Here is a 24,251-nt window from a genome sequence, read left to right as displayed (position 1 = left end):
ACTAGAAATTTTGATTATATTATACATCTTCTAACTTTTCTAGATGGCAAGCTCGGAGACCTTGAAAAGAGGACATGTCAAGTCCTGTGTAGATTGAGGGATGAAGGAGAAGAAGCCAAAGAGGTATCTTCTATAATGAAACTAGTCATTCATGCCAGTTTAAACAAAAAATCATTAAGTCCTTTTCCTGTCCATGGCATAATTTTGTATTTTGTTTATCTTATCTCATAATGAATTCTAAAATTATGCTTCTATGCAAGGCCCTGAAAGAAGTGCTTTCTTCAAATTCTTCAAAGCAGTATGACCCAGATTTTGCTAATACACGTGAATCTATTAACCAGGTAATAATATAATATACTTAAAATAACCATATCATCTTTTCAATTTTCAGGAAAGTCCAAATTTTGTTTCCAAATTTTGTTTACTTAAAATAACCATGCAACGTATACTGTATAGCTGCTTATAAATTTATTGTCACATAATATTTAATCCTTCCCTAGTTTGTGGACTCGAGTGAATATTTAACACATTCTTTGTGTTGATTTTAATCTGTCAGATAGCATATTTAACACATGTTAAATATGTAAATAGCTATTAACTAGAAATTATGGATGCAGTTACCACAACTAAGGGATTTGATTTATTTGTATGCATTTAGGATTTATGATTGATTCTATTTACCCTGATATATGATAAAACGACTGTGCTCAATGAATATATTGGTTGAGATTCCAATTTGAGATATGGTCAAATATTATTATATAAGTGGATGCAAACTTTACAAGCCAATTTTATGAGGTTGAGTTAAAGTTCATTTTCTAAAATATACAACACATCTTTCAGACATTTTCCTTTTGTAAAATTGGAAGTACAATTAAATTTGCACTGCTGTTGGTATATAACTAATGATTCATGCAAGATTCTTGTGAACATGTAGTGAAAAGATTATTTTTTTTCAATTGGGTAACGAAGTATTTCAATCTATTTATACTAAAATCTAGGTGAATTGGTCATCTGTTTATACTATTTTCAGCTGGTATGCACTCTGGTTGGTCATAGTAGCCAATTTTTCTACAACTGTTTTATGTCTTATTTTCTTAATAGATTAAGTTTGCAACAGGTACTTGGCAACTTAACAGCAGTGCACTCATACTTTGATTTATTCTCACAAAAGATCGAGCAAGATGATATGGTATGTGTGATCATTAGCTAAATGCATTTGTTATTTATATGATTAGTTACATATCATTGAATATTTTCTAGGAGCTTGAGGAGGCTGAATTGGAGCTAGACATCATACGAAAGGAACATTCATTTCCAGGGCGAATGGAGGATTCGGAAGAATTGAATCAGATTCCAGGTCTACGTCTACCCCTTTAGTAGATTTTGGTCTAGTATATATTGATTCTTATAACCAAGGGACACAAAAGTCTTCATACACTTGTTTATTGTTGTCTTGTAACTTCTTCATTGTTATAGTTGCTGAAAATCCTCCACCCTCCTTCAAATTTGATTTATTAATTTGAATTTTACAGCCAACAAAAAGGATGTGTCAAGGCTTCGGCAAATCAAAGAGTGCATCCGTTCCCTGTAAGTGGTTGTAGTTTTCTCTTCAACTAATAGTAAACATCCACTTGGAAAATAATGCTAATTGAGAAACCCTGTAGATAATAAAACCTGATTTACTCACATTCAGTTTTATATTTGAATTATTTTCTCTTGGATGGCTTGATTTAGAGGGTTTGCATGCTTTTAAGTATGAGCTATTTTGTAAATCTCCCTGTTGAAGTATTTTCTTCTTGATGGTTTGATTTGTAGGGTTTGCTTGTCTTTAAGTATGAACCATTTTATGATCGGTTGTAATCGTTGGCAACTATGGTTTACTGTCAGTTTTGTTGTGTGTGTGTGTGTGTGTTAAATGTTATCTTTTCTTTCGGTCTTTCTCCTTTTTTGAAATCTTAACCATTTATGCTGTTGAGGAACGTTGCAAAGTGTTTGAAACTTGTTCATATTATGTTATCAGAGAAAAGTCCAAACTTAAAGAAGATATTGTAGCCCGTAGGCAAAAGAAACTACTTATGAGACATGCCCGTCAAAAACATTTGGAAGAAGCGGCTTTACGGGAAGCAGAACTTCTACAAGAACTTGATAGGTTTTAGCTCTTGTTGAGTATTTTGGTGCTTGATGTATATTGTTTTGATATTTTTACTTGAAGCTGAGGATTTTAATAACTATTCAACAGGGAAAGAACAGTTGAAATGGAAAAGGAGCTGGAAAGACAAAGATTGCTAGAAATAGAGCGTGCTAAAACAAAGGAATTGCGTCACAATCTGGACATGGAGAAGGAGAGGCAAACACAGGTAATCCCACTACGGGAGTTGTTATTGTTAAACGTGTTGTAAACATATCATACTGATTCGTACAGTTATTTAAACTCCTAAGTTATTTAACCCAGCACATTAAGACTTACTAAACTTAATATTCTAGAGACTATTGAAGCTGGCATGTAGTTTCAAACATAACTGAGGCAAGGACCATTTAATAAACATATGTCCTAATCTGTCATTAGATTTTAAATGCCGCTACAATTTGTCTAGGCTCAACCACTGAATCACCAGTTCAGTTGGAGAAAATCTCAATGTGCTCGGTCCTTGTAATAATTTCAAGATATATGTAGGTTGCTTGATTGTACCTAATCCCCATTTACAGTGAGACCATCATTACATTAACGCAATTATCAAGTGCAAATCACTTGCATTTCTCTTCTCCTGAGGGTTACTTCCCTACAAATATCACTACAAAATAGAATGAACAAACTTCATTTAGTGTTGCTAGGCATTAGAAACGGACTACGCTTAAAAGCTGGCTCAAGGGATTAGAACTGTGCAAGTCTAGTAGAGGAATAGTATTCCTTTTGAGTGCCAGGTGGAACAAGTCTAACAATCCTTAAGCATATTGCTAGTGAGTTGTCGAATTCCATTCTGGTTGTCTTTTTCAGTTCTAGGCTGCTGTTTTATGATTATATATGTATATGCATATTCTTCCCTTAATCAAAGAAGTAGCAGAAGTAAAAATTCTGCATCATGAGTTGAGTAAGCTTAATAGTTATATATTTTTTTGCTTAGGGATTTTGAAATATTTTTTACCTCTTAAATTATATGCAGAGAGAACTACAGCGTGAAATAGAGCAAGCAGAATCAGGACTTCGACCTTCTCGGCGTGATTTTTCATCCTCCACTCACAGTAGGTAAGCTGTTAAATCAGTTGCGCAAATACGGTGTTCTGGCTTTAAATTATTTTCTTTCTCTACTCTGTTGGAAAGAATGGATGAATTTTGTGTTTTTCCATGGTTTTGTATTTGCTTCATGGAGTTTTGGGTTTCTCATTCTGTAGTAACCCTAGGAATAGATTTCATGGAAGAGAAAATTGAGGATCTGGTAGTAAAGGGCGTAAGAGCTGCTAGTGGAAGCATACAGCCTGAAATACCTTCCTCTAGTTCCTCAATTGCAGGTTCACCAACTATATTTCTTTCTGGATACAGTACAGTTTTAGGCACCGGGTACAGTTATTTCTGGATGCAGGACAGTTTCAGGCAAGCTCCCTACGATCTTACAGTCGTATTTTCAACCGGATGATAGTGGCCGCACATATGCAGAAAATGTGGATGGAAGCAAGGTTTCCATGGGTATCAACAGTTTTGTAGTGATGATCAGATTAGAAGATTTGGATCCCAAAGAATAGTTGAAAGGGAACCAGGTCGAGGACATCGGGAGAATATAGGAATGTGGTAGCAAGGATCAAACTGTTGAGCACTTGGCCATAAAGCATAAGCTAAGGACTAGTTTATATCTCTTAACTGTTTGTTATAAAACCCTTCACGAGCCTTCTACTACTAGCTCAAACTTTTGAAAGAGTTGGTGTCATGAGCACTTGGCCATTATTACAATTAAATCTACTGTAACATAGAAAGAAAAACAGAGAAAAGAAAACCAGCAGAGAATTTATGAAAGATCTTCTTATTATTGATAGACCAGAATGTTGGCCTTTATATATAGGGAACATCTAACAGAAAGGAATATATTCTCTAGAGCTGAGCTGTCACAGTGGTTATAACCGTATAACAAATACAGAATCTGAGTCAAAACAGAATTGCAGAATATAATTCTATATACTCTAACATTCCCCCTCAAACACAAGGTTATTGAAAGGAATCAATAACATTGAGTTTGTGACGTAAGATACAGAACCGAGCTTGAGAGAGGGATTTGGTGAGGATGTCAGCAACTTGATCAGTAGCAGGGATGTGGGAGACAATTAAAGAGCGATCCAAAACCTTTTCTCGAACAAAGAAGATGTCTAATTCCATGTGCTTTGTGCGAGAATGTAGAACTGGATTATGGCTCAAAGCGACAGTACTTTGATTATCACAATAGATGACCGGTGTGGCACACGCAATTTTTAACTCTTTAAGAAGAGATTGCAACCATAAGAGCTCAGAAGCAGTGATAGCAAGGCTGTGATCGGCCTCTGCACTGGACTGAGCAACTAAAGTTTGTTTCTTAGACCACCAAGAAACCAAATTTTTACCAAAATAAATACAAGCACCTGAAGTGGACCTTCTGTCATCAATATCCGAGGCCCAATCAGCGTCACAGAAAGCAGTGAGAGTATATTGGGTAGAACTAAGAGCAGGCTGAAGATGTAACCCATAAGAAAGAGTACCCTTTAAATAGCGCAGAATGCGTTTGACAGCTTTCCAGTGATCAGATAAAGGTTGAGACATGAATTGGCAAACTTTATTGACACTAAAGCCAATCTCAGGTCTGGTTATAGTGATATATTTCAAAGCACCCACAATGGATCTGTAGAGAGCAGGATCATCAAAGTAGTCAGAGCCATACTTGGAAAGTTTGAGGCCACCTTGAAGAGGAGTGGAAATGTCTTTAGCTTCTGTCATGCCAGCTTTGACAAGGAGATCACGAATGTATTTGGTTTGACAGAGAAGAAGAGAGCCATCAGGAAGATGTTTTACCTCAATACCCAAAAAATACTCAAGATCACCAAGTTGTTTAAGAGCAAAAACAGCATGCAGTTTGGATATTATAGATTGCAGCAACACAGCAGAAGACCCAGTGAAAATTATGTCGTCAACATAGATAAGCACATAAACACAATCAGAAGCAATAGTGAGAACTAACAGAGAGGGATCACATTTGCTGTGAACAAATCCAACACTGACCAAGGTAGAGGTAAGTCTATCATACCAAGCGCGTGGGGCTTGTTTTAAGCCATAGATGGAACGATGAAGTTTGCAAACAAGAGACGAATCAGGAGACTCAAAACCAGGAGGTTGAGTCATGTAGACATCTTCCTGTAAAATGCCATTTAAGAAGGCATTATTGATATCAATTTGTTGCACAGACCAGCGATTGATTAGAGCAAGTGTAAGAATCAACCGAACAGTAACCGGCTTAACAACTGGAGAGAAAGTCTCAGAATAGTCACAACCTAACCTTTGATGAAACCCTTTAGCAACAAGACGGGCTTTATACTTTTGGATAGAACCATCTGGGTTTTCTTTGATGCGAAACACCCATTTGCAACCAATAGCAGTGCGGCCAGAAGGAAGAGCAGTAAGGGACCAGGTCTGATTGGCCATTAACGCATCATATTCACATTGCATAGCCTCACGCCAAGGAGGAGAAGACAAAGCTTGCTTAACAGTGGAAGGTTCTGCAACAGTTAGAAGTAAGGTGGGAAACCTACAGGGTTTAACAATGCCAGATTTTGAACGGGTTTGCATAGGATGAGTGGGTTGAGATGGTAAAGGCAAAACAGGAGGCAAGGAGTGAGACTCAGGAGAAGAAGTTGACACAGGAAAAGGAGGAACAACAGGTGGGTCTAATGAATGGGATTGGGAGGAGAAAGACACAGGAGGAGACAAAACAAGAGGTGTGTCAAGAGTAGCATGCTGAGTGGGAGTGACAATCACAGAAGGAATGATGCCAAGAGGAAGAACCCGAGAGGATGAAGGGGCTAATAAAGGAGGCTGGACTTGAGTGGCAAAGGGAAAAGTATGTTCATCAAAAACAACATCCTTAGATATAAAAATTTTGCCATTAGTATCAAGACATTTGTACCCTTTGTGACAAGGGGAATATCCTAAAAAGGTACAGGCTGTGGACCTAAACTGTAATTTGTTGTTATGGTAAGGATGTGTGTGTGGAAAACAAGCGCAACCAAAGATTTTGAGGAAATGGTAGTCAATTTCTTTGTGAAAAAGAGTGAAATATGGGACATGATAAGGAGTAGTAGATGAGGGAAGACGATTGATGATATAAACGGCAGTGTGGAAAGCATGGTCCCAAAAAGACAGAGGAAGAGAAGCTTGAGATAGAAGAGGAAGACCCATGTCCACAATGTGACGATGTTTGCGTTCGACTACACCATTTTGGTGGTGAGTATGAGGACATATAAGACGATGGTGAATACCAAGGGATGTGAGATAATGAGTGAAAGGTCTAAATTCACCACCCCAATCTGTTTGAATTTCTGTAATTTTGTGATTCAATTGAAGTTCAACAGAAACTTTAAATTGTTTAAAAACATGGATGGTTTCAGATTTGTGCTTTAGAAAATAGATCCAAGTGTATTTGTTGTATGCATCAACAAATGAAACATAATAGTTATACCCCATGGAAGATTTAATGTGCGAGGGACCCCACAAATCACAAAAACAAGTTGTAACGGCTTAGTATAAGAATTTAAAGAGGAGTGAGAAGGAAGTTGGTGGGACTTTCCCATACAGCATGCTACACAGAAATCTGAAGAAATTTTATTTAATGGAGAGAGATTATAGCATTTAAGAACATTTTGTAAAACGGTAACAGATGGATGGCCTAGCCTATTATGCCAAAGGGAAAACATAGTGAACTTGTGTGTGGGTACAGTGGAAACAGAGGGTGCTTTGTGTGTAACAGAAACAAATGGAGCATGAAGAGAAGGCTGACGATGAGAACGCAACGGAGGCAGAGGAAATTGATACAGACCATCACGACCAAGATACCCACGAAGCAAGATGGAGTGATCAACCTGAGACTTGACAAAACAAACAGAGGAGTGAAATTCGAAATACACGTTATTATCTTTGGCAAACCGACTAACACTCACAAGGTTTTTATTAAGGGCAGGAACATGCAACAAATGCTTAAGCTGCAAAGAGATGTGGGGATCATGAGAAGAAGAAAATGTTGCAGAACCTGAAAGATGAATGGGCAAACCTTGTCCGTTACCAAGGAAGACATGATCATCCCGGGAAGAAGGCATAGGGTCAATAATATTTGTGGCATCAGGGGTTATATGATGTGACGCGCCAGAGTCAACAAACCAGGTCTGAGACTGCTGGGCAGGAACCGGGACAGGTGGGGCATATGTAGGAGGTGGAGGTGGGGCATGAGTAACATATGCATGAGGCGGAACAGATGGCATAGGATGAAGAGAAGACGCCTGTGGTGGATGAGAACGTGGCGAGAAAGAGGCTCCTGGAAACTGAGTGCCTTGAAAGTGAGGTGAATGGGAGGAATAAAAGTGTTATTGAGGCGGTGCAGAAGCAAAAGTATATGATGGAGCCACATAGTTGGGGTCAAAGCGAAAATAACAAACTGAAGCGGTGTGGCCATACTTGGTGCAAACTTGGCATTGAACGTTGCTACGACCAGAGCGCCCACCCCTACGACCACGACTGGATCTGCCGCGCTGATAATAACCTCCCCGTGTAGAGGGCGGATGGGGAAAGCGAGGATGAGACGGCGAGCGCATTTCAGTAACTTGAACAGTGGGGGTTGAAGCTGTTTGTGAATGTGCCTGAGTGAGGTTGAGAGAAACACTGTCATTATCATGTTTGAATCGCTCAAGGCGTGCTTCCTGAGCGACCAACAGTGACTTGATCTCGGCAAACGAGAACAGTTCAGGTTTGCTATGCATAAGAGAAAGAAATGCTTCATATTCAACGGGAAGGCCTTCAAGGAGAATATCTAACTGTTCGGACTCAGAAACAGGATCACCAATCGAATTAAGAGAGTGAACGAGAGCCTTGATACTGAGAAGAAATTCACTAATAGAGCGATCACCTTTCTTGATGGTGCGGAGTTCTGTACGCAGCTGACGTGCCCGAGCCTTTGTCTGAGAGTGGAAATGGGTATGAATTTTTTCCCAAACTTGAAACGCATGATTACAACCAAGCATACGCGCTAAGAACGGAGTAGATAAGGAAGACTGCAACCATGAAAGTAAGAGCTGATCTTGGGTCTCCCAAGTTGTGTATTCTGGATTTTCAATCCCTAATTCATGATCAGCAAGAGAGAGAAATTGCAAGGGAATGGACGGATTGACGAGATAACGATGAAGACGATGGGCTTTAATCACAGGCTCGACTTGTTGTTTCCAAACTAAAAAGTTAGTGTCGGATAGCTTCTCAGATATGACATACGAGAAGATGATCGGAGTCGTCGACGAAGATGCCATTGGAGAAAGAGGAGTCGTGAGCTCAGGACCGGTGCCCATAAATTAGGCTTCACGCTCTGGATACCATATTACAATTAAATCTACTGTAACATAGAAAGAAAAACAGAGAAAAGAAAACCAGCAGAGAATTTATGAAAGATCTTCTTATTATTGATAGACCAGAATGTTGGCCTTTATATATAGGGAACATCTAACAGAAAGGAATATATTCTCTAGAGCTGAGCTGTCACAGTGGTTATAACCGTATAACAACTACAGAATCTGAGTCAAAACAGAATTGCAGAATATAATTCTATATACTCTAACAGCCATAAAGCATAAGCTAAAGATTAGTTTATATCTCTTAGCCGACTTTTGTAAAACCCTTCATGAGCCTTCAACTAATAGCTCAAACTTTTGAAAGAGTTGGTGTCATAGTTTTAAAGCCTCAATGTCAAAGTGGTCAAAGAATTAAATTCTTGCTGCCCTTCTAAATTAAAGTTGAAATTTAGCTCAAAATGAGCTTGCTCGTACGAGAATGTGTGTTAACTGAAGTTAGTTGGTTCACGACACTAGGCTTAAAGTTTACAAGGCACGAGTTTCACAATGACCGTTGTTGACACCACCAATGCACTCACCGGTGGCACTCATCGCCACCCTCACAATCCCCTGCAATTGCCACCCTCACAATCCCTTGCGATTGCTGCCCTCGAGAGCCTTTGTGATTGCCGTCCTCACAGTCCCTTGTTATTGTCGCCCTCGCTATCGTCAACGCTCTTCGTCCTGGTCCCTCACTGTCATCGACGCTCTCCACCCTCTCGTCGCCTGCGCTGCTTTTTTGCTCCTCTTCATTTAGAATTTGAAGAAAAAAATGGGTAGACCATTTTTTATGAATTTATAAATTTATTTGTTTTATGAGCGTCTTATGAATTATGAACTTTTTTAATTATATTATTAATCATGAACCCGTTTTGTAAGTTATGTATGAGTTATTTTTATTATTTGTATTATTTTAATGATATTTCTTTTTATAAATATATGTTTTCATCTACATATAACTCTTACGAGTCGAGTTACGATCTTTTGTCTCCCACTTGATTCTCTTGCAATCCTTGACTTTGACAACATTGATTATAGTATTAGTGATAGCAAACCATACAATACAAGTTGGTTTTGTGAGGTTTAGTTGGACTTAAAGAATGGTGTTAGAGCCTATCCTAACATAGTTTGTTAGGTGCATCATGACAACCTTATGTTATTGTACTACCTACAAATATCTAATCTCACACTTGCAATTTTCAATTTTCAGTAAGAGAATGTGTTGGATATCTACTTGAGATATTGATAGAACACTTGAGGAGGGGCTGATACAGAAGGAGAAAGATAGTGAAGAAGGCCGTGTTAGTGGAAGGCCCAAAATATGGAAGGTTTACTCTAGGAGGAAGAAAACAGGCTCAGAGAATATTAATTAGTTAGGAAGAGAATATTAATTAGTTAGGAAGGGTAATGACGTGGAAAAAGAATACAAGTATTTGAGAAGGGAAGAAAGAGAGAGGGGAGTACGGAGAGTTTGTTATGAAATAGGGTGAGAAGAGTGGTCTCTCTGGAGGAGTCATGGACTCTGGAAATATACTATACTGTCTTACAGTCAGTTTGCTCATTTTTAAATATTCAATAATACAGTTTCCATGCACTATCTTTTCCTGTTCTGTTTTGATTTGATTTTGCTGTCATAGTTCTATCAGATATGGTCAATTTGTAGTATATAAGTGGGTGTCACCTTACAAGCCCGTCTTGTGATGTTGAGTGTGGCTTAAAAGTTCACTTTCTAAGAAAATTCATTTAAGTTCTACTTGTAAGAGTGATAAGATTCTGAACTTTAATGGGAAAGAGAATTTATAAGGTGATGCGAGTGAGAAAAATAGATGCAAGAGATGCTGAAACCGAAGAGATCATCTAAAATATTCTAAAGATGACATGATAAATATTTCTATTTTTTCTGTCTCCCCCTCAAGTTGAAGCTCACTTAGCTATAAACTTGTTACAATAAATAATTCATTTCCCAACAAATAAATAGAAAACATACAAATTCAGTTTACCAAAAGGAATCTTTTAAGGGAACTCGAGGATGTTGGATAAGTAGGATAAATTGTAAAGGTAGTTGGAATGATCATTAGCAAGCTAAGCGAGGTACGACCTTCAAACCAATTTTATTGGGGACAAAATATTTAAACTGGAAGCTAAGTGTAACAATGTCTTCTGGGATAGAGGCAACGCTGGTGCACATAGGGTGAAGACCAGATTAGTGCAGTTGGGACACAGATAGGAGCGAGGCATCTTGGACAAAGATGAGGCAGTACATTTGGGAGAAGTGTTATTCTAGCAAATTGGAGTAGCCAATTCTTTTGAAAGTTGGTGAACATTTGTTCATAGACAAGTTGACTGCACCTGTAAGTCATTTCACCAAAAAATATTTGGCTAGCAAATTAGAGTGCCAGATTAGGTCATACAAAAATAGTGAAAGTCATGCTAGAAGGAAGAAATAAAAGAGGGGACTAATTGGAGTTCTATTTTTTGCGGGAAATTCATGGGTGAAATACTGACAAAATAGGTCATGATATTGAGAGCGACAGAAACAGATGCAAGAGATCATATTGGTCTCTTGTCCACTATCATGGCATTGGTGGACGTTCACTTCTAGCTGTATTTTTGACCATTTGGCGCAGTCATGACAGTTTCCTTCTGTCTCTTTTGGATGTGTTGTTTTAAGCTTTGTTTTTGTCTTTCGAAGAATATCATAGTCAGCACCGGTTATTTTTCCTTCCTAATGAATAATTTTATTTTTCACGGGGAGAGAGGGATATAATTATCTGTAGAAGTGGCTTGTAATCTTGATGTGGCCTGGCCTGAAAAGCCCATGCCATGGTCCAAAAATCATTTTGAAAAGTTAGAGTCCTCTTCTATTGGTCTCTAGGCTACTACTATATCCTCTTCCGTTTGTTGTGTTTTTCTTAAAATACTTGAGTCATTGTTTGTTTTGAGGCTTGCACTATAAATTGCTTCATGTGGTTTTGTGGGTTTGTGATCTTGTTTCAGCCGACCCAGGGATAGATTCCGCGAAAGAGAAAATGGAAGATCTGGTAACGAAGGGAGCACTAGAGCTGGTAGTGGAAGCTTACAGCCTGAAATTCCTTCCACCAGCTCATCAATTGTACCCTCACCGACTATAGTTCTTTCAGGATCTCGGACATTCACAGGACAACTTCCTACTATTTTACAGTCGCGTGACCGACAGGATGACACCGGCAGCATGTACGAAGAAAACATTGACGGAAGCAAGGATTCAGGGGACACCAGCAGCATTGGAGATCCAGAATTAGTATCGGCATTTGAAGGTCCTTCTGCTGGATACGGTTCTCAGAGGCACGGTTCAAGAGGAAGCAAGTCAAGGCAAGTTGGAGAACGAAGGGACAGAGACAGCAGACGTGAAGGGAAATGGGAAAGGAAACATTCTTAGCTACTACTGACCATGGAGTTGTGCATTAGATTAGGCCTCTGTGTATATATATAATATAATAATATATTTATATATACATGCGCAAAACCAAACCTTGGGAGTGGACATTTGTACAACTTTAATTTGGAGAATTCTGTGCAGAACCATGTGCAACATGGTAAAACATTGTTGTAGATTAGTATGTATAGCTGAATTAGATGTTGGTCCATATTTTGGGCAACTGTACCAGTTTCTGTACAATAGTTTTGGAGGACTGGCAACTAGATTATGCAAGATTAGATCTTTTCCGCTCCAATCAGTGTAATCATCTGAAATTTGATTCAGTGACTGTTAAGTTTACCCTGTCACCAAATTTATTTTTCGTCTGCTGTAATAGATTCCTGGAAATGCAACATTTTAACCGTTCTAACTGTTTTGATTGATGGTGTTCTATAAATTAGATGATGGATAGGAGTGTCAAAGTTTGTTGATTTTGTGGGTTAAGCTATAAAAATGAGTTAGTTAAATTCAATTTACTTTTTTATGTGAGCAAGAAATTTTGTATTTTAGTGCAAAGTATTTACTTACTTTATTAAATATTGTTACGAAGATAATAATTAAAAATTAAGTGATAATTTATTTAATTTGACCAATAAATAAATTAAATATTTGAAACATTATTGGTCATAGTATTTAAAAAATTCAAATTGTCAACTTAATTGTAATAAAAAATTAATAAATGGTTGTTAGTGAATTTAAGAGTTGATCCATCTTTAATTTGTATTTGAAAAAGTTACAGTTTTTTCCAAATAACTTGTGGTTAGCTCGGTTAATTAACAAGTTAGAAACTTAATTTGACATCTTCAATATTATTGGACTAGTGAGTTTCTTCCTGCAGTTCGGCCAGGAGTTCCACAGACCAAAAATATAATATTTTTATACTTATAATTTGTGGACTAAATTCAATATATTTGTTATATTCCCAAACTTACTTCATATGCATAAAAAATTATCTAAACTGAAGTACAACAATGATGATCAAAAATGAAAAAAAGAATCATTGACGAGTTTGAGACTTCTAAATCAGGCTTTTGACATTTCATCTTGGTGAGTTTCTCGAGTTGAAAACACAATATTGTTTGAATTAGAGTAAGCTCACATTTGGATTGGGTATGAAAAAGAAAAGAAATGGAGAGAACGAAAATAGAAATGTGTAGAAAGTCAAATTGTTTGAATTAAATATAAAAGATAAAAATGGTAGAAAGTTAAATGATTTGGATTAGGTAAGAGATTCTAAAAAGAGCGAGAAGTGGGATAAATTTGTTTATTATTAAAACTTTATTTTATTTATTATATATAATAAATGAAATGTAAATATTTATTAACGTTTATGATATGTTTGCATGGTAATTTTGTTTACATGCTTTTTTTTTCTTCCATTATATGTTTGTTTAGACAAAATTAGTCCTACAACCAATTATTCATCTTTAAAGTAATTTGCTTTTACAAGTCCAATCCATAGATAATCATTTCTTCCATCATCTTTATAATTTCTTTTCACATTTCTATAATATAAAAATATCAATGTATTCATAATGTATAATAAATACATTATATATGTAAGCCCCTTTTCTTTTGTCCCAGAGGTTTGGGCCTGGCCCTTCGTAGGCCCAAGGGCAGCCCCTCTGAAGGGCACCCTACCCTACCACCAACCCCTCCATTCTCCTCATTCCTCAACTTTTCTTTTTTAGAAACAGCAGTTCCATACCTTGCCCTCTGCTAGGTGCTCTGCTAGGGCACGAAATCACCTCCCATTTCCAAGCTAGCCTAAGCCATTCGGTACTCTAGGTAAGTTAAAACTCAAGATCTTTAGTCCGTTTTTCCCCTTCCCATTGTCTTGTACGTTGGTCTGGGTAGGGTTTAACTCTGTACTCGTGTTTCTGTACTGGTTTCCATGTTTCTAGCTCACTTCCTTGGTTCTGGAGCTGCCATTTTCGGGGATTGCGGATCTGTTGTTTTTGGTGCTCAATCGAAGGTAAGGGAAGCTAGGTTCTTTTCGCGTTTTTAAAATATGTGGTCTGTTTTCGTTTATGTTTTATGCTTAAATGATTGGAAAACGTTAGTTTTGGTATATTTCTGAGTTAGGGGTTCAAATATTCATGAAACTGTGATGTTTGACGTCTTTTTCGTTTTCTGATGCGTTGCACAGTCGCTGGGCGAGTTCCTTGGCTCGCTGGGCGAGTTCCTTGGCTCGCTGGGCTAGTTCCTTGGCTCGCTGGGCTAGTTCCTTGGCTCGCTGGGCGACTGTGTACTTTTCTGATATGTGCAGTTTTAGAAAAATTGACTTTCCCGACTCATTAACCGTTTGATTGAGCTCAAATTTTGACATGTGGTTCATAACATGCTATTTTATGTTTTGACCGGTTGGATCGTCGATTAGATATCTGTAGCTTGAGAAATGTGTCACGCATTACTGTAGTGATTTTGGTTTTGTGATAATAAATTTTCTTAGAAATTTTGGTGTAAGAATTATGGTTGTGTGTTGTGCTTGATTGTATGAGATTAAATGAAGTCTTGTTATGTTGAGTATGAAATGGAAAACATGACTTGTTTGGTTGGTTGAGAACTTGCATGAGAATCGGATGTTCAAGATAAAGGTGGTGGATATGGTATGAAGCATAAATTTAGTGCGATAGGCGTAATTCCATGAGTCTCGTGGGGAGACCTCGTGGTGGCGTGTAGTGTATATATTAAGATAAGGATTCAAGTAAGGATCGCATCCCGAAACTCTAAAGGGTCAGTGAGTCTCAAGTAGAGCAAACTGACCCAAGTGGTGAGAGTAGCGGGAGGCCCTAGTATTTGGCAGGATAATGGCCTTAGACGTTTAAAGGCTAACCTTGTGTGTGGTAGGGTGAAACCCATTGGCAATGGCTCTGCAGAGCAGTAGAGGCCACCACAAGTGCAAGCGTCTAGTGAATCCGATCTTAATATATGTATCCGGATAATTGAGTCATAGTGTCTTGCTTGTTTGTTATACCATGAATTATGTGCCTCTGTGTTGTATGTCTGGGAATGTTTATGCATTTATTCCTTCATACCATGATAAGTATTATATTACACTAGCTTACCCTTGCATGTTTGTGTTTGTTTTCTGTTATGTTTTCTTGTTGCGATGATCACCTTTGGTGGGAGCAGAAGAGAGAGAGGTTCGAGATGGATCCGGGAGACGCAGCGGTGCGATCTAGTTTGTCTGTCTTGATGACCTTAGGGGCAGATTCATGGCCCTAGTGCCTTGTAATTCCATGCTCTTAGAGCATTTCTTTTGCCCAACTGTTGAACTTTTAGACTGTGTTTTCTCATGGCATGGTTATATGCCTATGACCTCTTTTAAGAGTTTCTGGATGACTGTAACAGTTACCTTTTCTATCGTTTTTGTTCATCTGAGCGCTTCTCGTTATTATAACTGTGTGATGCTTTATTTAGTAGTGTAATCTATTAAAATGGGACGTCACACTTTTATGGTATCAGAGCCTTCGTTCCTAAGTGTCTGTGGGCTATGTGTTTGCTTAGCTTTCGTTGTGTCTTTGCTGTCATGTTTAGATGAGTTTCCAATCTAACCGAGTCTGATGGTGCTTTCTGTGTGTCCAGTGTTATGGCACCCCCGCGTATCGCTCCTCCTCAACCCCCTCAGGGCGATGGACAAGATCTGGCCAGGGCGATCGAGGCAATGGCTGCGGCTTTGACTCAGCAAAGCAATGCCATGATGCAACAACACGAGGCGGCGATGCAGCGCCAGGAAGCCTCTCTTGAGCAGCAGAACTTCATGATGCAGCAGATGGAAGCTGCTAGGCAGGCTGCTGAGGACGCACAGAGGCAGCATGTGGATGCTCTCCGACACCTAGGGGAGAATGCTGCAGGTGCTCAGATGTATGGTCCTCATCCCCAACCTCCACCCCCTGAATGGAGTTTGGAAGACTTTTTGAAGCACCAACCTGCCAAGTTTGATGGCAAGAAGAGTCCCGACCAGGCGGACCAGTGGATGAAAGATATGGAGCGCATCTTTGATGCCAAGAGGTGCCCCGATGAGAGCAGGCTTGCTTTCACTGTCTACATGCTCACGGGAGAAGCTGAGCATTGGTGGGCCAGCATGAAGCTGGTGATGGAGGAGAAACATGAGGATGTCACATGGGAAGCCTTCAAGAGGAAGTTTCTTTCGGAGTATTTCCCTGATAGCATGAGGTACGCTAAGGAGGTAGAGTTCCTCCAGCTGACACAAGGGAACAAGTCAGTAGCTGAGTACGCCGAGAGGTTCAAGCATCTGGGGCGTTTCTATACCATGCCACTAGATGAAGAGTGGCATTGCAGGAAATTTGAGAATGGTCTTAGAGGAGACATCCGCTTGATGGTAGCTCCACTGTCCATCAAGGACTTTGCGGCCTTAGTGGAAAAGGCCAGGGTCATGGAGCGTATGAAGGTGGAGGTGGAAGCTCAACAGCAACCACAGCAGAGAGTTAGTGGACCATCTGGGTCCAGGCCGAGGATTGAAGAGAAGAGGAAGCCTTATGCTAGACCTCACCCACAGTCACAGGGGTCTAGAGGTTTTTCTTCCCCACCCAGCAGGATCCAGTGCCACCATTGCGGAGGACCGCATGTGAAGAGTTTCTGCCCACAGCTATCTGGGTTCCGCAGGTGCAACCATTGTGGCAGAGAGGGTCACTTTGGTAGAGATTGTCCCACTCTGAGGAGAACAGTAGCACGACCTCCACCACACACTCCGAGTCAGAGTTCAGGCCAGACTCAGCAGAGAGGAGGAGGCAGCAGGCCTCAGGCTACAGGCAGGGTTTTTGCTATGACTGGGTCAGAGGCGGCAGGTTCAGGTAACCTTGTTATTGGTTGTTGTGTGATATCTGGCAAGTCCTGTTGTGTTCTTTTTGATTCTGGAGCGACACACTCATTTGTGTCAGAGTCTTGTGTGCGGGAGTTGGGTCTGCCGGTGTGTGAGCTACAGTTTGATCTCGTGGTATCGACTCCGGCATCTGGGTTGGTTAGGACTTCTTCTGTGTGTTCTAGATGTTTAGTTGAGGTAGAGGGGCGCGTATACAAAGTCAATCTTATATGCCTCCCTCTGCAAGGGTTAGATGTGATCTTGGGAATGGATTGGCTCTCTGCCAATCACGTTCTCATCGACTGCCGAGAGAAGAAGTTGTTGTTCCACAGCTCGGAGGAGCCTGAGCTAATATCTTCCCATGAGGTTATGAAGGAAATCCGGGATGGTGTCCAGTGTTATATGGTCTTTGCCAGGATGGAAGTTGAGAAAGAGGAAAGGATAACAGTGATACCAGTGGTCAGGGACTTTGAGGATGTGTTTCCCGAAGAGGTACCGGGTTTGCCCCCGAGGAGAGAGGTTGAGTTCTCCATAGACTTGGTACCGGGAGCTGGTCCAGTGTCGATAGCTCCTTACCGCATGGCGCCAGCAGAGTTGGTGGAGTTAAAGAAGCAGATAGAGGAGTTGCTTGAGAAACAGTTTATACGGCCGAGTGCCTCGCCGTGGGGAGCGCCTGTCTTGTTGGTAAAGAAGAAGGACGGTGGCTCAAGGTTGTGTGTGGATTATAGGCAGCTGAACAAGCTGACTATCAAAAATAAGTACCCCTTGCCAAGAATAGATGATTTGATGGATCAGCTACATGGGGCATCAGTGTTCTCCAAGATTGATCTTCGGTCGGGTTATCATCAGATTTTGGTGAAGGCAGAAGATGTTGAGAAGACGGCTTTCAGATCCAGATATGGGCATTACGAGTATGTCGTCATGCCATTCGGTGTGACTAATGCCCCGGCTTTGTTCATGGACTACATGAACCGGATCTTTCGCCCGTTTCTAGATAAGTTTGTCGTGGTCTTCATAGACGACATTCTCATCTACTCCAGGACGCAGGAGGAGCATGCTGAGCATCTGAGGATAGTGCTTAGCATTTTGAGGGAGAAGCAACTGTTTGCCAAGTTGTCCAAGTGTGACTTCTGGATGAGAGAGGTGCAGTTCTTGGGGCACGTGATATCAGCTCAGGGTATAGCTGTTGATCCAGCGAAGGTAGAGGCCGTGATACAGTGGGAATGTCCCAAGTCAGTGACTGAGATCCGAAGCTTCGTGGGTTTAGCTGGCTACTACAGGAGATTTATAGAGGGGTTCTCCAAGATAGTAGCACCCTTGACACAGCTAACCAGGAAAGACCAACCGTTTGTATGGACTGATAGGTGTGAGGAGAGCTTCAGGGAGCTTAAGCAGAGGCTGACGAGTGCTCCAGTGTTGGTAATCCCAGATGTGAGTAAACCCTTTGAGGTCTACTGTGATGCCTCTCATCAGGGTCTTGGGTGTGTCTTGATGCAGGAGAGGAAGGTGGTGGCTTATGCTTCAAGGCAGTTGAAGGTTCATGAGAAGAACTACCCCACTCATGACCTAGAGTTAGCAGCGGTGGTTTTTGCTTTGAAGATATGGAGGCACTACTTGTATGGTGCACAGTTCCGTGTGTTTAGTGACCACAAGAGTTTGAAGTACCTCTTCGATCAAAAAGAGCTTAATATGAGGCAGAGGCGGTGGATAGAGTTTCTAAAGGACTACGACTTCGAGCTTCTCTACCACCCAGGGAAGGCGAATGTGGTAGCGGACGCATTGAGTAGGAAGGCGGTGCATGTGGCGCACTTGATGATAAAAGAGATGGAGTTGCTTGAGAGTTTCAGAGACATGAAGCTACAGTTTGAGTTGGAGCCGGAATTCATTAGGTGTAGCACCTTGGTTATATCTAGTGATTTCTTGAGCTTAATCAGGGAGAGACAAGCAACGGATGTTAGTCTACAGAAGGTAAAAGAGTTACTGGGGACGGATCAGGCCAAGGAGTTTGCCTTAGGCAGTGATGGTGTGTTGAGGTTCAGAGGCAGGGTTTGTGTACCAGAGGATGTTGAGTTGAGGAAGTTGATCCTTGAGGAGGGACACAAGAGTCGTCTTAGTCTGCACCCTGGCATGACTAAGATGTACCAAGACCTCAAGGAGAACTTTTGGTGGCAGGGCATGAAAAAGGAAGTTGCACAGTTTGTATCGGCCTGTTTGACTTGTCAAAAGGCGAAGGTGGAGCATCAGAAACCCGGTGGAACGCTTCAACCTTTGGATATTCCGGTGTGGAAGTGGGATAGCATAGCCATGGATTTTGTTACCCACTTGCCTCGCACCGTGAGAGGACATGATGCTATATGGGTGGTGGTGGATCGTTTGACAAAGAGTGCTCACTTTTTGGCAGTGAATCTCAGAATGTCTATGGCCAAGTTGGCCCAGCTTTACATCCGAGAGATAGTGAGACTTCATGGAGTGCCTAGTAGCATAGTGTCTGACAGAGACCCCCGGTTCACTTCCAGGTTCTGGCAGGCACTGCAGGAGGCTATGGGTAGCAGGCTGAGGATGAGTTCTGCTTATCATCCTCAGACGGATGGCCAGTCAGAGAGGGTGATTCAGTCCTTGGAGGACTTGTTGAGGACTTGCATCTTGGACCACCTTGGCAGTTGGGATGAAGTGTTACCGCTGGTGGAGTTTACCTACAACAACAGTTACCAAGCGAGTATAGGGATGGCACCCTATGAGGCTTTGTACGGGAGGAGGTGTAGGACTCCCTTATGTTGGTACCAGGATGGTGAGTCAGTTTTGGTAGGACCTGAGTTGTTGCAACAAACCACAGAGAAGGTGCAATTAGTGAGAGATAGGTTGCAAGCATCCCAGAGTCGGCAAAAGGCATACGCAGACCGAAGAAGGAGACCCCTAGAGTTTGAGGCTGGGGAGCATGTGTTCTTGAGGGTGACCCGAACCACTGGTGTGGGGAGGGCTATCCGCTCAAGGAAGTTGTCACCTAAGTTTTTGGGTCCGTATCAGATCTTAAGGAGGATAGGACCCGTGGCTTATGAGGTTGCATTGCCACCCCAGTTGGCTAATCTACACCCAGTCTTTCATGTTTCACAGCTACGTAAGTATGTCTTCGACCCATCACATGTCTTGGAGGCAGAGGATGTGCAAGTCAGGGAGAATCTCCAGGTAGTGGTACAGCCCGTGGCTATAGAGGATCGCCAAGTGAAGGAGCGCAAGGGAAGAGCCACTAGTCTTGTGAAGGTCATCTGGGACCGGAGGACAGGCGACGCAACTTGGGAGCTGGAGGAGGACATGAGGAGCTCATACCCACATCTGTTCTGGTGAGTCTAATTTTTCGAGGACGAAAAATTTTTGTTGTTGGGGAGATATTGTAAGCCCCTTTTCTTTTGTCCCAGAGGTTTGGGCCTGGCCCTTCGTAGGCCCAAGGGCAGCCCCTCTGAAGGGCACCCTACCCTACCACCAACCCCTCCATTCTCCTCATTCCTCAACTTTTCTTTTTTTAGAAACAGCAGTTCCATACCTTGCCCTCTGCTAGGTGCTCTGCTAGGGCACGAAATCACCTCCCATTTCCAAGCTAGCCTAAGCCATTCGGTACTCTAGGTAAGTTAAAACTCAAGATCTTTAGTCCGTTTTTCCCCTTCCCATTGTCTTGTACGTTGGTCTGGGTAGGGTTTAACTCTGTACTCGTGTTTCTGTACTGGTTTCCATGTTTCTAGCTCACTTCCTTGGTTCTGGAGCTGCCATTTTCGGGGATTGCGGATCTGTTGTTTTTGGTGCTCAATCGAAGGTAAGGGAAGCTAGGTTCTTTTCGCGTTTTTAAAATATGTGGTCTGTTTTCGTTTATGTTTTATGCTTAAATGATTGGAAAACGTTAGTTTTGGTATATTTCTGAGTTAGGGGTTCAAATATTCATGAAACTGTGATGTTTGACGTCTTTTTCGTTTTCTGATGCGTCGCACAGTCGCTGGGCGAGTTCCTTGGCTCGCTGGGCTAGTTCCTTGGCTCGCTGGGCTAGTTCCTTGGCTCGCTGGGCTAGTTCCTTGGCTCGCTGGGCGACTGTGTACTTTTCTGATATGTGCAGTTTTAGAAAAATTGACTTTCCCGACTCATTAACCGTTTGATTGAGCTCAAATTTTGACATGTGGTTCATAACATGCTATTTTATGTTTTGACCGGTTGGATCGTCGATTAGATATCTGTAGCTTGAGAAATGTGTCACGCATTACTGTAGTGATTTTGGTTTTGTGATAATAAATTTTCTTAGAAATTTTGGTGTAAGAATTATGGTTGTGTGTTGTGCTTGATTGTATGAGATTAAATGAAGTCTTGTTATGTTGAGTATGAAATGGAAAACATGACTTGTTTGGTTGGTTGAGAACTTGCATGAGAATCGGATGTTCAAGATAAAGGTGGTGGATATGGTATGAAGCATAAATTTAGTGCGATAGGCGTAATTCCATGAGTCTCGTGGGGAGACCTCGTGGTGGCGTGTAGTGTATATATTAAGATAAGGATTCAAGTAAGGATCGCATCCCGAAACTCTAAAGGGTCAGTGAGTCTCAAGTAGAGCAAACTGACCCAAGTGGTGAGAGTAGCGGGAGGCCCTAGTCTTTGGCAGGATAATGGCCTTAGACGTTTAAAGGCTAACCTTGTGTGTGGTAGGGTGAAACCCATTGGCAATGGCTCTGCAGAGCAGTAGAGGCCACTACAAGTGCAAGCGTCTAGTGAATCCGATCTTAATATATGTATCCGGATAATTGAGTCATAGTGTCTTGCTTGTTTGTTATACCATGAATTATGTGCCTCTGTGTTGTATGTCTGGGAATGTTTATGCATTTATTCCTTCATACCATGATAAGTATTATATTACACTAGCTTACCCTTGCATGTTTGTGTTTGTTTTCTGTTATATTTTCTTGTTGCGATGATCACCTTTGGTGGGAGCAGAAGAGAGAGAGGTTCGAGATGGATCCGGGAGACGCAGCGGTGCGATCTAGTTTGTCTGTCTTGATGACCTTAGGGGCAGATTCATGGCCCTAGTGCCTTGTAATTCCATGCTCTTAGAGCATTTCTTTTGCCCAACTGTTGAACTTTTAGACTGTGTTTTCTCATGGCATGGTTATATGCCTATGACCTCTTTTAAGAGTTTCTGGATGACTGTAACAGTTACCTTTTCTATCGTTTTTGTTCATCTGAGCGCTTCTCGTTATTATAACTGTGTGATGCTTTATTTAGTAGTGTAATCTATTAAAATGGGACGTCACACTTTTATGGTATCAGAGCCTTCGTTCCTAAGTGTCTGTGGGCTATGTGTTTGCTTAGCTTTCGTTGTGTCTTTGCTGTCATGTTTAGATGAGTTTCCAATCTAACCGAGTCTGATGGTGCTTTCTGTGTGTCCAGTGTTATGGCACCCCCGCGTATCGCTCCTCCTCAACCCCCTCAGGGCGATGGACAAGATCTGGCCAGGGCGATCGAGGCAATGGCTGCGGCTTTGACTCAGCAAAGCAATGCCATGATGCAACAACACGAGGCGGCGATGCAGCGCCAGGAAGCCTCTCTTGAGCAGCAGAACTTCATGATGCAGCAGATGGAAGCTGCTAGGCAGGCTGCTGAGGACGCACAGAGGCAGCATGTGGATGCTCTCCGACACCTAGGGGAGAATGCTGCAGGTGCTCAGATGTATGGTCCTCATCCCCAACCTCCACCCCCTGAATGGAGTTTGGAAGACTTTTTGAAGCACCAACCTGCCAAGTTTGATGGCAAGAAGAGTCCCGACCAGGCGGACCAGTGGATGAAAGATATGGAGCGCATCTTTGATGCCAAGAGGTGCCCCGATGAGAGCAGGCTTGCTTTCACTGTCTACATGCTCACGGGAGAAGCTGAGCATTGGTGGGCCAGCATGAAGCTGGTGATGGAGGAGAAACATGAGGATGTCACATGGGAAGCCTTCAAGAGGAAGTTTCTTTCGGAGTATTTCCCTGATAGCGTGAGGTACGCTAAGGAGGTAGAGTTCCTCCAGCTGACACAAGGGAACAAGTCAGTAGCTGAGTACGCCGAGAGGTTCAAGCATCTGGGGCGTTTCTATACCATGCCACTAGATGAAGAGTGGCATTGCAGGAAATTTGAGAATGGTCTTAGAGGAGACATCCGCTTGATGGTAGCTCCACTGTCCATCAAGGACTTTGCGGCCTTAGTGGAAAAGGCCAGGGTCATGGAGCGTATGAAGGTGGAGGTGGAAGCTCAACAGCAACCACAACAGAGAGTTAGTGGACCATCTGGGTCCAGGCCGAGGATTGAAGAGAAGAGGAAGCCTTATGCTAGACCTCACCCACAGTCACAGGGGTCTAGAGGTTTTTCTTCCCCACCCAGCAGGATCCAGTGCCACCATTGCGGAGGACCGCATGTGAAGAGTTTCTGCCCACAGCTATCTGGGTTCCGTAGGTGCAACCATTGTGGCAGAGAGGGTCACTTTGGTAGAGATTGTCCCACTCTGAGGAGAACAGTAGCACGACCTCCACCACACACTCCGAGTCAGAGTTCAGGCCAGACTCAGCAGAGAGGAGGAGGCAGCAGGCCTCAGGCTACAGGCAGGGTTTTTGCTATGACTGGGTCAGAGGCGGCAGGTTCAGGTAACCTTGTTATTGGTTGTTGTGTGATATCTGGCAAGTCCTGTTGTGTTCTTTTTGATTCTGGAGCGACACACTCATTTGTGTCAGAGTCTTGTGTGCGGGAGTTGGGTCTGCCGGTGTGTGAGCTACAGTTTGATCTCGTGGTATCGACTCCGGCATCTGGGTTGGTTAGGACTTCTTCTGTGTGTTCTAGATGTTTAGTTGAGGTAGAGGGGCGCGTATACAAAGTCAATCTTATATGCCTCCCTCTGCAAGGGTTAGATGTGATCTTGGGAATGGATTGGCTCTCTGCCAATCACGTTCTCATCGACTGCCGAGAGAAGAAGTTGTTGTTCCACAGCTCGGAGGAGCCTGAGCTAATATCTTCCCATGAGGTTATGAAGGAAATCCGGGATGGTGTCCAGTGTTATATGGTCTTTGCCAGGATGGAAGTTGAGAAAGAGGAAAGGATAACAGTGATACCAGTGGTCAGGGACTTTGAGGATGTGTTTCCCGAAGAGGTACCGGGTTTGCCCCCGAGGAGAGAGGTTGAGTTCTCCATAGACTTGGTACCGGGAGCTGGTCCAGTGTCGATAGCTCCTTACCGCATGGCGCCAGCAGAGTTGGTGGAGTTAAAGAAGCAGATAGAGGAGTTGCTTGAGAAACAGTTTATACGGCCGAGTGCCTCGCCGTGGGGAGCGCCTGTCTTGTTGGTAAAGAAGAAGGACGGTGGCTCAAGGTT

The 24,251-nt window shown here is 42.0% G+C and overlaps 1 protein-coding gene and 1 long non-coding RNA gene across 5 annotated transcripts in view; both read left to right on the top strand.

Moving 5' to 3' along the window:
- LOC114167152 overlaps positions 1-12,428 on the top strand; it is a 29,172-nt gene extending 16,744 nt beyond the window's left edge. For 3 of the 4 annotated variants that reach the window (XM_028052130.1, XM_028052133.1, XM_028052132.1), the window contains 9 exons: positions 44-123; positions 261-341; positions 1,121-1,192; positions 1,264-1,360; positions 1,536-1,590; positions 2,024-2,152; positions 2,243-2,360; positions 3,165-3,247; positions 11,599-12,428. In XM_028052130.1, coding sequence (XP_027907931.1) covers positions 44-123; positions 261-341; positions 1,121-1,192; positions 1,264-1,360; positions 1,536-1,590; positions 2,024-2,152; positions 2,243-2,360; positions 3,165-3,247; positions 11,599-12,019 — 1,136 coding nt within the window. In that variant the 3' untranslated portion in view covers positions 12,020-12,428. The remainder of the gene's footprint in view (positions 1-43; positions 124-260; positions 342-1,120; positions 1,193-1,263; positions 1,361-1,535; positions 1,591-2,023; positions 2,153-2,242; positions 2,361-3,164; positions 3,248-11,598) is intronic. The other variant, XM_028052131.1, reaches the window with a different exon arrangement.
- A 1,314-nt stretch (positions 12,429-13,742) lies between these two features.
- LOC114166887 lies at positions 13,743-15,511 on the top strand. The gene is made up of 3 exons (XR_003600044.1): positions 13,743-13,846; positions 13,963-14,033; positions 15,194-15,511. It is a non-coding gene; the product is annotated as an uncharacterized LOC114166887 (long non-coding RNA).
- Positions 15,512-24,251: the final 8,740 nt, after the last annotated feature.

This window comes from Vigna unguiculata, chromosome 10 (assembly GCF_004118075.2).
Source record: "Vigna unguiculata cultivar IT97K-499-35 chromosome 10, ASM411807v1, whole genome shotgun sequence".
In the NCBI taxonomy this organism is placed as follows: Eukaryota; Viridiplantae; Streptophyta; class Magnoliopsida; order Fabales; family Fabaceae; genus Vigna; species Vigna unguiculata.
The sequence above is the reverse complement of the archived record's forward strand: the minus strand, read 5'-3'. Positions and strand labels throughout refer to the sequence as shown.